Genomic DNA, 17,923 nt, shown 5'->3' with positions numbered 1-17,923 from the left:
TTATCAGTCTCTATTTTCAAAATAATGAAATATCCATTCCTAAATTTAATATCTAAATTTATGGAGACTGGATCCGTTTCTAACAGAAATCATGAATGGCAACACACTGTTACTGATGAAGCTGCACAGGTTGCAATTTTGGGACATGGATCCCACTTCAAGCATCAGAAAATTAGAGGCAACTTCAGGAATTGCACGTAGTAGTCTTCAGAGGATCTTGAAAAAGCATCAATTCCAAACCCTTTAAGATTCATCTCGTGCAAGAGCTCAATGAAGATGATCTAGATCGCCGTATACAATTTTGTGAACAGATGAGTTAAAAAATGTTGAACAATCCCAATTTTCTATATTGTACATGCTTCTCTGATGAATGCACATCCTTTCTTAAAGGTTATTTCAACAGAGTTAATTGCAGATACTGGATTGATTCAAATCTTGAAGTTATGAGAGAACAGCATTCACAGTATCCAGAGAAGTTGGGCTGGGATTTTGGGAAATAATATTGTTGCTCCATTCTTTCTACCTGATAACTTGACGGGTGAATCTTATCTCAATTTGCTTCAAGACTTCATCTACCCTCGCATTGTAGAGATTCTTCAGAGAATGATGTATTTTTTCAACAGGATGGCGCTCCGTCATTCTACATAGCTGCTGTACGTGACTTTTTGAATCAACATTTTCCCGAACACTGGATTGGTGGAAGGGGTTTCACTGAATGACCCTCAAGATTGCCTGATTTAACACCATTGAACTGTTTATTAAGGGGTCATCTAAAAAGTGTTATTTATAAAACGACACCTACTTAGAAGATCTTCGCCACCAATAACATCCCAAATGCTACAAAATGTTCGGGGAAATGTTGAATAAAGGTTTTATTACTGTATGGAAGTAAATGGGTCGCAATTTGACCACTTAATTAATTAAAACTTGTATGTTTCCTTTCGATTTATTTCACCGACATTTCCAGCAGGTATGTTACATTAATTTTAAGGCATGTTTGTAAAGTGAATTGAAATACTGTTAAAATATCTCACTTAACCCCTCGTGCCATTTAAGATTCTTGAAGGGGTTGACATCCCGCTTAGGGGGAAGAATGAATTTCTGATAAACAGATGTCCCCTTTGAAAGCAAAATCGTCCTGTTTCGGGGTTTTCCGGAAAAACCTGTTGCTCTGAAAGTATCTCAGGCGAACTGTTTTAATTGGGTCACCCAGTATGTTATTATTTATATGCACCTGTAGTATTCCAGCCATTTAGGTAATTAATTCGGGTGAAACAGCTACTTTTCAAGGACGATTATGATATTCAAATGTTTAAAGTTAGTAAAGTCCACCTTTAATTAGTATCTAACAGCGCTGATAATGAATTTTTATTTGTGTATTTTTTGTTTAGTAAGGCTCCATGAAATAGTTCAAGGCACTAGCGTTCTTCAATGATGTTTACTGTCGTTGGAGGTTAAATATATTATAAATTTTTCAGGCTATCTTGCCTTTTACTTATTGCTTATTGCTATTAACCAGCACAGTGCACTTAGTGATTGACAATTGATTTTAATTAATTAGAGAAAACACTGAAAGTGTTTACCAATATGTAAGTTTTTTAATTAACTGTTGTTTTTCTCTATAGGTTTAGATACCGATTACACTAATAAATAAAACAATTAATTATAAAAAAAATAGATCATGGCTTGACAGAACTAGAACTTCATTAATTATTATTCCTCTCTTCACGTGTTATTCACACCAAGATGCAGATATGAAGCATGCACAGCATTATAAGAAATCTCCAGGTGTTGAATTACACACGTGTCTATGATATACTTGAATAAATATGCAGATAATGTTGTAAACACAGCGAAGACAATTATTGACGTTAAGATCATAAATTTTAATGATTGATTCAAGGGAAACTGCAAATATTATTTCAAAAGGTTTTTGAAATGAGATTTTCAGATGGAATAATTCATTTATTATCGTGAAGTCGATATGCGTTCAAGAACTAGAAAATTTTGAAGTGCAATTGTGTAATTACGTAACTGTTGTACTGTTCATTTGAATGTTGTTGTTCATCGGAAATTTTCCGTCTTTAATATAACAGAAGTCTATCTTGATCACTACATATATTTTTTCATTTAATTGGTTATTTCTGCCATACTGAAGAGAAAAAAATTAATAAATAACCCTCAAAGGGTTCATTATATAAATAGTTTTGCCAAACTGGAAATAGTTCACACTAAGAAAACATATAATTCTTCACATACAACAATTAAAACACATTACTAAAATGTACAGTTGTATAACAGGAAAACAAAAAAAGGTTCGTTCCAAAGACTAGACCTATGCATCCCTATGTATTTTCGCGAAAAACCTCCCTTAAATACAGAAAATCCGGAAAATCTCTCTTTGGGAGGAAACAGCATTAAGGTATAATTGTAGAAACCAACTGAAAATGACTACGAGACCATATTCATAAGTATTTTGATACAATGAATCTGAATCCGAATTCAGAACTATTCCATCACGCCCCAGTTATTTCAAAACTCCGGAAAACCACCCTTAAATACGAAAAATCCTTCTACGATGGAAGTTATTGCTGGACAATATTTGCATGTATTTGACGTGGTAAAGCCAAATCCGAAGTCAGAATCACCCTCCAGTATTTTTACGGCATACAAAATAACCCTAAAATCTGCGAAATTCATTACATTAATTCATTATTACAGATAGAACTTCAGCAATTTGATGTTCTCAGAGAGATCAGGGTATTCGAAGATATAAAATCGTTTCCAGATAAGCAATAATTGTTCTCCTTTTTTCCTTTTGTAACGAACTCTTTCACCTTCAAACGGATGCAACGGATTTCTTTTTCTTTTCTGTTTTTCGCTCGTTTTCCCTTTTAAGCATCCAACAGAAATCTGTCATCATATTAACATCACACGTTTCTTGGTATCGACGTTCTATTACCTTGATACCTTGGTGAAGCCTTTCACTGTGATCTTTGCTATAGTTTCCGAGGTTTTCTCGGAAAAAGTTAGACTCCTCTAGTTTTGAAAAATTGAATTTTCCATATTTTCTATATTTAAGGTGGATTTTCACGAACTAAAAAAAAGGAGGGCGATGGAGCCGGATTCGGATTCAGCACATTAAAATACACAAAGATACATAAATCCAGTCTTTGGAACATGCTTCTTTTCTTTTTATGTGTTGTGTATTTATTAATTTTATATGAAAGGAACGTTCCTGATGAAACAATCCTAAGTATGTGTGTAGCTGTTTCTTTTATATGATTAATCTTTATCAAAGGTGATAATAGAACAGCAGGAATACAAGATACTTCTTTCAATTACATTATTTAACAATAAATCGAGTATGTGTTTCTGTGTTAATTGCATTTAGACATACCATTATTAGTTTTTATTGTGGATAATTATAAGTTTTAGCTTTTTAATAGGTACTGCTAATATCCCTAATGCAATGCTAGTTAGGGCATGTAGCATGTTGTTTCCCGCAATATCAGCTTCACATAATAAAAGTGTAGATCCCTAGATCTGGGCGAGAGACATTTTCAAAATTGCAAAAATGTTTAAAAATTTTTCAAAAATACCTATTTTATCTGAGTTTTTTACTTATATCTTAGAACCTATGGATTTTGGAGGAATATTGCAGAGGAAAAGAGTTTTTGAATTGAATTTTACACGTTATACTGTAAGTTAAAAATGTTTAAATTTATTACCGATGTTGCAATGGATGGAAAAAAGGCAAAATAATCAAGTTTTTTGGATAAATTTTTTAAAATATTTAAATTGCTCCGAGGGCATTCTAATTTTGTCAAAAAAAACTTTAGAGTATTATAAAACAACATACCAAATTTCTTTAAAATCGGTTCTATAGTTTTCGCAAAATATATTTTTTTAATTTTGAAAAAATTTTTTCGAATTTTCAAAATGTTGCACAGCCTGATATAAAGCATCTAGATACTTGGAAAAATTTTTCACATAGAAAAGACCGCTCAACCTTTCACACGGTTTTTGAAACATTGAAATCGGTTGATTAGGACGGCCCGTTAATTTTTTAAATTTACCCCCTTTTTTTTTTTTTTTGACCATTTGGTTTCCTTTCTTCTTTTTGCATTTTGTTTTTTTCAAAATTTTTATTTTATGTTCTTGGGAAAACGGTTTTTTTAAAAATTATTTTTTTTTTAACCATTTTGGCATTAATTTTTTGTTCCGTTGGTTTGTTTTTTCGGGTTTGTGTGCTGTGGAAAATTTTGTTATCTCTATGTTTTCTGGGCCATATATATATCTGTTGTGAGGCTGTGTCTCTCGTGTGCGCGAAGTGACTCAAAACACGAAAAGTGGGTGAGGGGGCTTTCGCTCCGAGACTAAATTTGGAGGTTCAAAATGCGAAGGTACGAAAAAAATTGCATTATCTCGGCTTCTAATGGACCAATTTCGATCTTTTTTTTAATCCGATGTCTCGCGAGCCAAGGAATTCGAATATCGTGATGTCAACTGTCTAATTTGCACATATTTTGTTACAAAGTTTATTACTTATGCATTAAATATACTGTATATTTTACCCTATGCTATTGCATTTTTTCAATGAAAAAATTTGTTAACGATTATATTTCAACACTCTGAATATGAGTGTATTTAGCTATAATTATTACAATTATTTAAATAATTTTTGTTTAAACAAATTAAAAAAATTTTTTTGTTTATTTGGAAATTAATTTTTTTGTTAAATACAGATAAAATTAAGAAAAGATAGTACTCTAAAATTATAATTTTTGAAAAAAACTAAATTGCAACCGATTTCAATTTTTCAAAAACCATTTGAAAGGTAGAGCGGTTTTTCCATGCCAAAAAAATTTCAAGTATCTAGATGCTTTATTTGAGGCTGTACAATATTTTGAAAGTTCGAAAATTATTTTCAAAATTTTTTCCAAATAATTATTTTGCGCAAAGTCAAACCGATTTTAATGAAATTTGGTTTGTTGTGTTATTATACTCTAAAGCTTTTTATACCAATGTTAGAATGCCATCGGAGCAACTAAAACATTTTAAAAAAAATATTCAAAAAACTTGATTATTTTGCCTTCTTTCATCTATTTTGCAACATCGGTAACAAATTTAAACATTTTTAACTTACAGTATATTTTGTAAAAATCTATTCTAAAACTTTTTTCCTCTTCAATCTTCTTCAAAAATGCATAGGTTCCCTAGATATAAGTAAAAAACTTAGATAAAATAGGTATTTAAAAAAATTTTTTTTTAAACATATTTGCAATTTTGAAAATGTTCCGGACTTCGCCCAGATCTAGGGATCTACACTTTTATTATGTGAGTTGTACTGAAGGTAATCCAGAAAAAAATTGCTTGCCCCTCTCACATCCACCTCAAAACAGATCCGCCCTGGTCTATATTGTTACGTTTCTTTTCAGTGTGACAGAACTGCCCAATTAAATAAAAAACAACTGAAAATGCTACTAATAAATACTTACAGACAATATCATTGCGTACATTTTTTGTTCGTATGTTTATGTAATTTGTTGTGAGTAATTTGAATGGGTAAAACATTTTCGTACATTTTATTTTTTTAGTTTATATTGTTACTATATTCGACTAGCAGATGCATTTATAAAATATCTACTTACCAATATATCCAGGTTCGTTGTTATACGCTGGATCTAACAATTTCAAACACTTCCTCCTTTCGTACTTGGGTAGCCACTGTAGATTCGAGCATTTGGCTATGTTAAACTTCTTTTTTGGTTTCTTACTAAATAATTTGAACTCGATGAACGTGTTAGTCTCTGTTTGGCAAACATAACGTCTCTTATCTGTACATTTTCTAGCGCTCCATCTATAAAATTGGAAGTGGTTATAAGTCTGGGGTTTGCCATCATTTAATATTATAGGTATGTATATGGATATTTCAAAAAGTAACAGCATCGAATTTCACAATGGGAAAATATCCTGTTTAGTAAGGTCTCGTATAATGGTAATTCCTATCTTTCTACAGTCAAAAATAAGTTAAAATGTAAGTTTAGTAAGGTCTTGATTGTATTCTTCTATAATATCTCTTTAGAGAATTACGAGGAAAAGTGGAAAAAATTTATAATTTTCGATGAATATATTTCTAGAGCGCGATTCGAAGAACAAGAATAATGTTGACTTTTTTCTAAAGACGTTTCTTGCCTTCATGAACATATACGCCCTTACTATGCTGTACATCTCGTAGTCTATTTCAGATTTTTCAAGTTCTTCGGGCAGCTCTGATCTTGGTTTTGTGATTATTTTATCTTTGGACCTTCAAAAGGCACAACAAATGACAAATCATTTATATTTCCTGCTGTTACTTTTTGCAATACACTTGTTAATTTTGAAAAGCTTCCTAAATTAAATTTAAGGAATGCTGATTAATGCCTGAACTGTAAGTAGACGAAGATACATAAAATACGTGGAATTTATATCCAGTTAACAATAATTTGAATAAGTATTCTAAACTGTTCATACCCGTTATATAATCTACTTTAAATTTAAAATCAAAATCTCCCACTAATAATTGACAATAAAAATTCTTGTTACCCGTCGCCGTCGTTGCCAAACTGAATACGTAATTAGATACGAATTATACGCAACGAAACGAAGGAGTATTTGCTATTAAAATGATAATATTACACTTGCAACATGTAATTGTTAATTGCATAGCTAATTATTTAATAATGAGTTGCAAGAACAATGTGTTTCAGAGAAAACTTGATTTCTTCTGTAACCTTCTACGAAATAAGTTTTCAAAAAAATCGTATTGAGTTTATATTGATTTAAAGTGATTCATCCTTCGCTTTAAAATAATTTAATAGGAAAGGGGGAAGTGATAACTTATTTGAAATTTCTATTAATTCCATATGTAGCTACATTTCCCTTAAAAAAACCTGTAGATTAACAACATCAGGTTTGATACCCCTCTCAAAACCGACTTGTTTTGTATTGGAAAAGTATTTTAGATAATATTTGTACTGTACTTATTCTGTTTTGATGGGTTGAGTACTATACAGTGCCAGTGAAATTTGTCTCCTATTTGGAGCCTTGCAAACTTGTTATACGTAATAGGTTGCCCAGAAGAGCCCCATTTCCATCTCAGTTGCTTGTAATCATATATTCCGTCTATCCAACGTTCATATTTGCCTAAATCTGGAAAAAATGGAAAAATATGTTGCAGTAGTAAAAGTACTTCATGAAATTTTGCTGATTTTTTACCTGTGATGGTTTTATTTAAATAAACCCTTAACAAATGCAGTTCTCGATACGAATCCACCACAGTTAAGGAACTATTTAGCGTTATGCAGTAGAAATGGGAATCATGCCATGAAACTTCGTTCGTACTAAAGTGGTAACATTTCCTTCCGACTAAATGGAAACCTTCAGGACAAACATACCTTGTCTTGATTGTTTCTAAGTCTTCTGTATCTCCTTTAGCAACTGGAAGAGATTGAAAGAGATTACAATTGGAAACAATAAAGAATTTGGATCTGATATTCTATCTAAAACTAGGATCAGTTTAAAAAATACATGTTCCAGTCATTTTGTAGCAGTTTTAAAAACCAAAACAGATATAATTTCGTTAACAAGTTGTCTCTATGTGTTAAATAATTATTTAGTTTCTCAGTGTGAAATATTTGTGTTTTAATTATAAAATCAACGCTATGACTGACCCCTTCATCACAAGGAATCAATAGGACATACCTATTTTTCTTTTCAAATATATAATAATATTTTGGTGCTGTACATAAAGCACACATTTAACCACATCTCAAACTTCAGAAATAATACGATGACAAATTTAATACAAATATCAATTCTGATTTATATGCTAAATATATGGATTACACACGTATTGCATTTAATATTCAAGTTAAAGTTTACATCATCTTCAGTATGTAGATAGCAACAAATTTCTGAAATAGATATAAATTTATTTTGCCCACACACACAGTTTATTTCACGTTATAAATATGCTTCAAATACTTAATGATGTATACTAGTAACTATAGCAACAATAATGTTGGTTTGTATTTGAAGAGGCAATAAAATTAACGACAGGACAAGATTTTACTAAAGAGAAAATTCTACAAAACCTAAAATGATTAAATTTCAATACTATAATGAGGCAAAATTTCCATATGGATATCGAGAAACTCGAACACCACAGAATTCGTATTTAAAAAGGCTATCCAACGATGTGTTACTCTTTACTTTCATTCTCCAAAAGCTTTCAATTTAATTAGATGAATATTATTGTAAACCATAGGCATATATGTTTTCAGTCACGAAATTTGAATAATATTTCGAATTTTCACTACCAAGAACAGCGATGACAACATTTTTATTAGTAAAGCAATGTTTCGCATTGTATTAACTATGTCCTGTCCAAATTTGATTAGTACATCTCTCTCGGTCTCGCAAATTCAATAACTATGTATGTTTTCAGTCACGAATATTGAATAAATCCAAATATTTTGAATTTTCACCACCAAGAACGGCGGTGACAACATATTTAATAGAAAGGCAATGTTTCGCATTGTATTAGCTATGTCCTGTCCAAATTTGGTTAGTGCATCTCTCTCGGTTTCGAGCATTCAATACCTATGTATGTTTCCAACCACGAAAATTACATAATTCCAAATATGTCAAATTTTCACCACCAGTGACGGCGGTGGCAACATTTTTTACAGTAAGGTAATGTTTTGCATTGTGTTAGCTATGTCCTGTCTAAATTTGGTTAGTGCATCTCTCTCTAGTTTCTAAGTAGACTATAATATATTTTATATTACTAGATCCAATTTAAATTTTATAAAAAACATTGATTTTATATTAAATCTACATTATGATCATCTAGCAACGAAGGAATTTTTGATATTTCTTTTCAAAATTTTAACAATTTTAATTCTCTATAGGTTATACTGGAAATTGGCTTGGGCTGGCAAGTCGCCGTTACGAATTAAGAAGAATAACCATAGAGATTGTGATAAGAATGATATGCTAATAATAAAACATTTCTAATACAAACATAAATACACACAGAATGTTTATCGACAAAAATTTAGAATTATATAGAAAATATTTAGCTCTACGTTCAAAAAACATCACACATCGCGGATTATTTATATTATTTAAAAACAATAAATGTACCTACTACTCAGTGAGTTCAATATAAATGTTCACTGCAAAATAGTTAGATATCTAAAATTACCCTACCCAACAGAATTTACCGACCACTGATATCCTAACCACATTACTGATAGAGATAGAAATTTTACAAGTTTAAAGTTTCACGGAATGAAAAATTTGTAGAGTGGCAGTGACAAACAAATTTCTTAATTAACAAAACCACCCTGAAACTTTCAAGAATGGACCCAATATTATTGATAAAACATACGATGATTTATGTATCAACACTTAATAATTATAATTTGCATAACTCCACATTCAACATAAATATTAATAACAAGTTCAATTTTGTAGTTCCATTATTGTTAAATTATTGGGGGCAGCATATAAAATATTGTACACGTCATACTTAAAGTATGTGTAAAGTATTACTTTCTTATCCTGGGACGTAAAAAATTATTAATTGTCGGATTTCATAAATTTATATGTCTACAAAAGTTATATGACACCTTGAACATCTGCCTGACCTAAATATTTATTGTATCTATCTATAGTGGACACATTTTTGCCACAAATTCTATTTACTTTATTGATCCATTGTTAAAGCTTCGTTGAACATATTACACATAAAATGTGTTTAACACATCGGTTGCAAATGTAAACAGTATTTTACAATAAAGTAACTTTATAGGTATTTGAGTACCGCTTGAGACTAAACTTATACTTTATGGCCATAAGAACAAACAACTAATGCATATCCATGTATTATTTACAACCTTTCACGTCATGGATGACCATCAATTATAGTAGTTACAAAATTACAAAGGAAATTACAATTTCTAATATAGGAACGTAGAGTCTCGTTGCAAGGTATTTTTGATTACTATTCTAAAATTTTTAATAGTAAAGCAATGTTTCGCATTGTATTAGATATGTCCGGTCTTTTGGTTAGTGCAACTCCCTCGGTTGCGAAAATTCAGTACATAAATGTATAGGTTTTCAGCCACGATAATTGAATAATTCTAAATATTTCGAATTTTCACCACCAAGAACGGCGGTGACAACATTTTTAAGAGCAAAACGATGTTTCGCAGTGTATTAGCTATGTACTGTCCAAATTTGATTAGTACAGCTCTCTAGGTTGCAAAAATTGAATAGGTATGAATGTTTTCAGCCACGAAAATTGAATAATTTCAAATATTTCAAATTTTCACCATCAAGAACGGCGGTGACAACATTTTTAAGTGCAAGGCGATGTTACGCATTGTATTAGCTATGTACTGTCCAAATTTGGTTAGTGCAACTCTCTCAGTTTCGAAAATTCAATACCTATGTATGTTTTCAGCCACGAAAATTAAATAATTCTAAATATTTCAAATTTTCACCACCAGTAAAGGCAGTGACAACATTATTGACATTAAGGAGACGAATATGTAGACGTTTTATTGAAATTTTTAAATAAAATTTGTACAAAAAAGGAACTTTGGTTTTCATAACTTCACTATGTAGGTCCTTTGTCTTCAAAATTTAAGATAAAAAAATTAAAACCGATACGATCGTGTCAATTTTCTGCAGTATCACATTTAACAAGCGTATTGTGTAGAAAGATGATATAACCGAGTAGTAATTAGCAAAACTTGGTTCTATGAAAGACCAAGTGACTCAGAAGTTATTCAAGTTATTTATTCTGAAGCCAAAGAAAACTGGCTATGCTCCATGTACCTGCTGCACCTGATATTGACAAACAAACTTTATTTTTGCGTAATTTGAAACAAATGCTTTATGTACAGATGAGAAAGGAAAATATATAAGAGATCTGAACTTGAATCACTGTCATATTTAAAACATTGTATATATTATTATAAAAGATGTAGGGCTCGGTAGTTATGGTAGTTTAACTAAAGTCAATATAGCGGTATATTAATGGTGTCACACTTAAATTTAGAATTAAATAGTGGCCTTAAGTATTCCTGATTAACATGTCTATGTCTAATTCTATCATTAAAGTTGGTTGGTAAAGTTGGTCAAGACTCAGAAATGAAAATAACTATTATTGCTGTTATTAAATAGGCTGTTATCCTGTAAAATTTAGTAAAATATCCAATTTTATGGCTTTGAAGAAGGAATATTTGTAGGTCAGGAAGAATTACAGAATGACAATTTGTATTACAGTAAACTATAAACAGCTTTTCTATTTTTGTTGCGCCTATATTTTCTTAGAATATTTAGAACAGAGTTTGTCCTTTATATTTCTGTGTTTATTATAGTTTAATTCTGTCACAAGTGAATTTAAAAACTGGGGTGTACAGAGAGCTATATTTTCGTAATTGTTATTTCACTGCTGACAGTATTTGATGGAACAGAAAGTTATTATTAATAATTTAGTTGAAGCATACCCTCATGGTTAACTGCCTACTTTTCAGAGTCCATGAGCAGGGAAGTAGAACCAACAAGCATGTTATGCCTCGTAAAGTACCAGAAAATTGATATTTAGAGGCAGAGCAAAGACGAAATTATATTTGCATTTTAAATTAAAATTACATGGTAGATGTAGTCACGACATGTGTGCTGGAAACGTTTGGTTTGCTGAATAACTTAAATGTTACTCCACCTCATGCAAGATCTATTTAGTATTTAGTGTAAAGAAATGTACTAGTATCTCAAATTAGACATTTGAGATACTAGTTATTATATCGTTATTATTTATAGACTGCTAAAGAGGTCGACATGAGTAAATCTATATATATACAACAGAGATTTCCGCTGTCTGTCTATTCTGCCTGTCTGTATAGAAATCACTTTGTCAACATGCCGATATTTTAATATTTGCTTAACATAGAATTATGGTCCTATTGCAAAGATCGTATTAATCTATAATCATTTATAAATTATGATCTATTGACACAAACAACTGAAAGTTTAGCTTGTAGCTACTGACCTACAATTTAGTTGAAGATCATAATCTAGATTGTTGAATTTAGAGAATATATAAATAAATAAATTATTAAGATCTGACATAATTAATAAAAATATCATCATGTGGAATTGTGAATTAATAACATAGAAAATCTTAGTGTTGAAATCATCAGGGTATGATACCTAGACATGAACAATTAGTAAAGGTTAATAATAGATCATACTATTTATCTGCAATCATCAGTACATAACACATAAACATAAATAATTATTAAAAAGATCCATGTATATTTAGAACTGTTGATGAATAACGATATAGACATAAACAACACAGAATGAATGGATGATCTTTAAGACGTGACATAGACATAAGCAATTAGTACAAGATCACATATTTAGAATTTTGATAACGACAAAGGCATAAACAATGAAAATTATATATTTTACTGCTCATCTGCAATCATTAGAGTATGAAACATAGACGTAAAGAATTAGTAGAACTGCTGATAAAGAATGACATAGATATAAACAAATTAAATAATAAATCTTACTATTCATCATCAGTTATCAAAGTATGACACGTAGACATAAGCAATTGAAATAATAGATCTTACAGTTTATCTGCAGTCATCAGTATATAACACATATACATAAATAATTAGCAAAAAGATCCATATACTTGTATATTTAGCACACCTTGATGAATCATAAATACTACAATAAATGGATGGTACTGCTGATGTGCAAACATCAAGATATGGCATACAGACATAAAGAATTAAAGATCACGTAGGTACTTGACAAATAATGACACAAGTGAAAGAGTAGATCTTACGGTTCATCTACACTCAATAAGATATGACACAAAGACATAAACAATTAGTAAAAATTAGTACATAAAAATCTACGACCACAAAGATATGATCTTGTTATATTTTTGTTGTTGACAAACAATTAGTAAAAATACATTTAGAACTGTAAACGAAGAATGATGAAAACACATAAGTATTGAAGGAATAAATTATATGGTGATACATAAATACAATAAATCATACAATTACATATTAAGATATGATTCATATAATTAGTAAAAATATCAGGCATGTAGAACTGTGTACGAATAATGATAAAGGCACGATCGAATTAAAGATCTTTTCAATTAATATACACTCGCATATATTAATTCCTGAAAAAGTACGGTAGAACTAAGTCTTCCAATCAAGTTTTTTCGCCAAGCTTTTGCTTCACCTGATTTTAAATAGAACATAAGACGTTCAATCATTACACGCTTAAAGCGTAACAGATATAAAACGATTTCTGTGAAATGAAGAATTTATTCCGTCTGTATTAATAGAATCGATCGATCATTCTCACAGACGGTTTTGCAATTTTTTTCGTTTTCAGTATCTTCACAGAATGGAAACAAATTAAAAAAATATTAACGACTCGCTCGGTTACGATATTTATTATGTGTATGTATGAATAGAAATGACCTCTGACACTTCGAATTTTATATCTAAACAATATCAGCTTTCATCTACATTGAGGATATAAGGAATGCAATTGTTGTGGCACAAACATATTAAATTTGAAAAAAATTGAAATAAATACACGTTTGATAATGTACAGTAAGATCGTAAATATGTCTTAGAAGTTTCAAGTACCAGTGCCATTAAGATATTTAAAAGAAGGCTATAAAAAACAAATATATGTTCCTTACTGGGAAATATCATTTATTACAGTATTAAAAATTTATTACTGACATCTTTGTATGTAGCAGTAAGTTCAAAATGTTCATTTAACTGTTATTAATTTTACTAATAACATTTACAACTATGTGACAGCTGCTTCTCCGCTCAATCACATATTTGTAACATACAGGGTGTTTATTGGTATTTGTACAAACTTTAAAGGGTGAATCTTCGAATAATTTTAAGATAAAAGGGTCATACCGTTTTGTAAAAAAACGGGTTTAAAGTTAAACCTGCATTGGAATTTTGTAAGTTGAATCATAAGGAGTTTATGAAAAACAAGTGAAAAATGTGTCCTTTATTGACTTCTACAAATAAGTTAATGACATTTGCAATAATTGCTGAAACAAAAATTTTTTTTGGACACTGTATCTCAAGAATGAAGCCGTTGCAGTTCATATGAACTTTTTATCTTAAAATTCACCCTTTAAAATTTGTACAAGTATTTACCCGGTATATTAGTCGCAAATTTTGATTTACCAATAAAAATAAAAGACGTTGTCCAAACTATGTGATATAAACTGACCTTCCGTAACATTTTTATAGCCGATGTCAGACTGGAGACGATGAAAGATTATGCTTGTAAGTTTGTTATTTTTGTTTACCAGCTAGCTATCTCGTTGCGTCATATTTTTAGCGTAAACAAAATTTAGACGCTAAGCATATGTGGCTAACCTCTAGAGCTCACGAGAATACACGCCTATGGTATTGGATAAATATTTAATAGAACTTATCTTAATTAGAAGTTCGCGATAAGAGATTGAGAATTAAAACAAAATAATTGTCGTAGTATTTCAAACAGGTTTACCTATATCTATGGCATCCCGAAAATTGTTAAAAAAATGTTTTAAAAGAACAAAACGTTTTAAAGTAAAAAGTATAATTTTTTACTTTACTATAGTATGGAAAAATACGCTTAAAAATGTGTTTCATAAATACCTACTAATACGAGAATAAGACAGTTTCTAAGGATTAGTATTTAATTCAAGGTATTAGAAACGGTTCATAATAAATCATTAATCATAGTAAATTGCATAGTATTATCTAATCAGTTGTAGATGAATTAATTTATATACTTGAAATTGAAATATGGAAGTAATATTTACGAAAAATTATTTTTTTAATTGCTCTTGCAGTTCTAATATATGATTCTTCTCCAGAAATATGTGCCAAGTTGAGAATTTTGTATTTATTTTCCATATTCCGCCTGTTTTTAATGTTATATTTAGTAATATTACTTTAGTTTACAGAAGAAAAATAACGTACATTCCAACATAGCTCCATAGGGGCTACTTGGAGTTTTCCCCACTGCACATGTGGTCCTAGCTTTCTCATATGCAAACTTATTTGTAGAAATAATATTCCTAAGGCGTACATTACTTCTAAAGTTTTACGATACAACAACTATTTTTTTCTACTTAATGTTAAAGCTTGCCCATTATTTTTGTATATTGAGCAACAAACGTAATGTCTAAAGATTATAGTAAATAGCTAGATGTTATTGTTAAGTAGTACTGGTGGCCAGTTTTGCATAGCAATTAAGGTTTTCGTCATCAGACGAACATGACCTTAAACTTTGGAGTTCACGATACTGTAAGTGTTTGTTTTATTTACAACTATTCTATAAATAATACAGTGCCATGGTACACGCGTAAGTAGTAGTAGTAGTTTAGGTAACAAATTAGCAAGGAGTACACATCACTCTCTTTGATATTATACACTAGCTTCTAATATTACGCCAGTTAATAATGATTCGCGGTTTCCACTAGAATTGTTCTGATTTTAGAAAAAAAATAACATTTTATTAAATCTACCTCTAGACATATTACAAATCAAGACCAAATCTGTGACTAAAGCGATTTGTTTTTATCACGTGCATTGACGTCTTTGCTTAATCACTATTTCTACTCAAGAGCTCTATAATATTTTTGAATGTAAAGAATGTCAATATAAATCAAGTGATTGGCTTTTCAGTCATAGATTTATATAATAAGTTGGTATTGAAGTATATATTCATTTGCGAATATTTGTAACTATAGTTATAATATCTTCAGCAAATTTGTTAATTAATTAAAATATACCGACCTTGAACATATTAATATATAATGTAATACGATTTATGATTTGCTAATACGATGCACTATCGAACGCACTTGCACCTCATGAGAAAACTTAGATAAATTTATGTACATGATGTACTAAGTAAGAAGAGTTTTGTTAAAGAAGACATATACGATAGCTTTTTAAAAAATAATATATGTACAGCACATATGGTGAAGTGATCTACTGTGGATAAATTAAGAATAGTTAGTAAGTTATCAAGTATAGAAGAAAGTACTTATCAGAATTTACTCCAGCTATTTGTACATCATCACCACCATTCGTCATCAAATCTTAGAAAATCAACGATTTACTTCATATCGATTCCATATGTGACATAGGTTGAACGAGGCGGAAAATCTTTTATCTTTAAAATTACAATTCAATTTTCAAATCCAAATGATTCCATTTACCTATTAAATAACCAATAAACTAGAGCTGGCTTCGTAAATATGCTAATAATTATTTCTTGCTAGAGTAACTTCGTTAGAAGTGTTACATCAGCAGTGTTAGAGGAAATACATCAAAATGGACAGCAGTTACTGTTATATCCGTCATATCCGATTAAAGTTAAAACATCTGCTAATTTGCAAACAATAGTCCTCAGATGCATTTGAAAATGTCTCACGTATAATTTAGAACATAGTAACAACACCTGTGCCTATACTGGTTTTACTTTCCATTTAAACTTAAACCATGCATTTTACTTTTAAAATTATCAGAAATAATTTGTTATATAATTGCTTGTATCAAATTAGGTTTTCCTAATAAGGCCATAACGCCGCCATTTTGAAGGAAGTTAATAGATAAATTTGCACAGTATTTTTAAACTAGTAGAAAGGTTGCTGTGTTTTCGATTTACGCTTCTTGACGTTTCGAGAGACTTATCGCTCTCATACTCGGAAGAAACTCTTCTTTCCTACCGAAAAATAACATTTCTCAGAAACAGAGAGCGGTAGGTTAGTATATAAGTTTGTTAGTACTTTTTGATGTAAATTAATATGGCTAGCTCCGGTTTGCGAAGTAGTACTAGATGTGACTAACTTTGCGAAAAATTATTAGTTTCTCAATGTACTAGTAGCTCAGAATATCGTGCTGCTAAGAAAAACTTCAAATCTGTAGAGGTTTCCTAATTTGTGAAATTTTTTTTTATGTAAAGATAGTGCTAATCATTTTGAATATTGCACCATTAAGGGAAATTTCTTATCTTTTGAGGATTTTCAGAGAATGCAGGAAAACTGATGAAGTTAGTTCCTATTTTCTGAAAAGGTTAAAAAAGTGGTTTTGTTAGATTGTACTAACTTTGTGTCGTACAAAAAATTTCATGTGTCGCTGTTTCTCTGAAAATGCCCCCCCCCTCACTTAAAGAAAAACTTTATTATATTGCAGCAGGTTTGAGGAAATTTCGTTTCCCAGGAAATCATGACACATATGAAATGTTTTTCAGAACAACTAGCACGATCTAAGGCCTAGCACGTTGAAAAAAAATATATTATTTATTATATTATTATATAAAAATTATATTATTCGCACATTTTGACCTTTTTCTATCAAAACGGCAATTTCTTTTTTCATTTTTCTACTTTATACAACACAATGTAGCACAGAGCTAGCACAATCCAGCACAACCATTTTTCAACTTCCTCAAAAGGTGGAGGTTAACTTTATGTAGATCGTTAGCTTCTCTACTGACTTAAATTAGGTTTTTTAATTAGTCTAGTTACTTTAATATAAAGAAATTGTAAGAAGGCAAGGAAAAAAACATCCAATTTATTGAGCTCATTCTTTTGACGAATTTTTTTGCGGTAGAGAATAATACACATTGTTCCATTATGTCTGATCTAGAATAACAATGTCTATTATAACTATTTTTTAACTTTAGTTCCTCATTCGTGTAAAGCCTTGCTGCACGAGCTTGTTGCTTTATTAGTGGGTACCTCGGTTATCCTCATGCATAAAATATTTTGTGCGATTATATTCTTCCG

The 17,923-nt window shown here is 30.4% G+C and overlaps 1 protein-coding gene across 1 annotated transcript in view; it reads right to left on the bottom strand.

The window, feature by feature from the left end:
- The window catches only part of LOC108907975, a 41,399-nt gene that overhangs the window by 5,759 nt on the left and 17,717 nt on the right, over nucleotides 1-17,923 (bottom strand). The window contains exons 2-4 of the mRNA XM_018711860.1: nucleotides 7,261-7,482; nucleotides 7,026-7,194; nucleotides 5,655-5,863 (exon numbers count right to left, since the gene is read on the bottom strand). Of these exons, the coding sequence (XP_018567376.1) occupies nucleotides 5,655-5,863; nucleotides 7,026-7,194; nucleotides 7,261-7,482 (600 nt within the window). The remainder of the gene's footprint in view (nucleotides 1-5,654; nucleotides 5,864-7,025; nucleotides 7,195-7,260; nucleotides 7,483-17,923) is intronic.

Source organism: Anoplophora glabripennis, unplaced genomic scaffold, assembly GCF_000390285.2.
Source record: "Anoplophora glabripennis isolate ALB-LARVAE unplaced genomic scaffold, Agla_2.0 scaffold256, whole genome shotgun sequence".
Taxonomy (NCBI): Eukaryota; Metazoa; Arthropoda; class Insecta; order Coleoptera; family Cerambycidae; genus Anoplophora; species Anoplophora glabripennis.
This window is presented reverse-complemented; position numbering and strand designations above follow the sequence as displayed.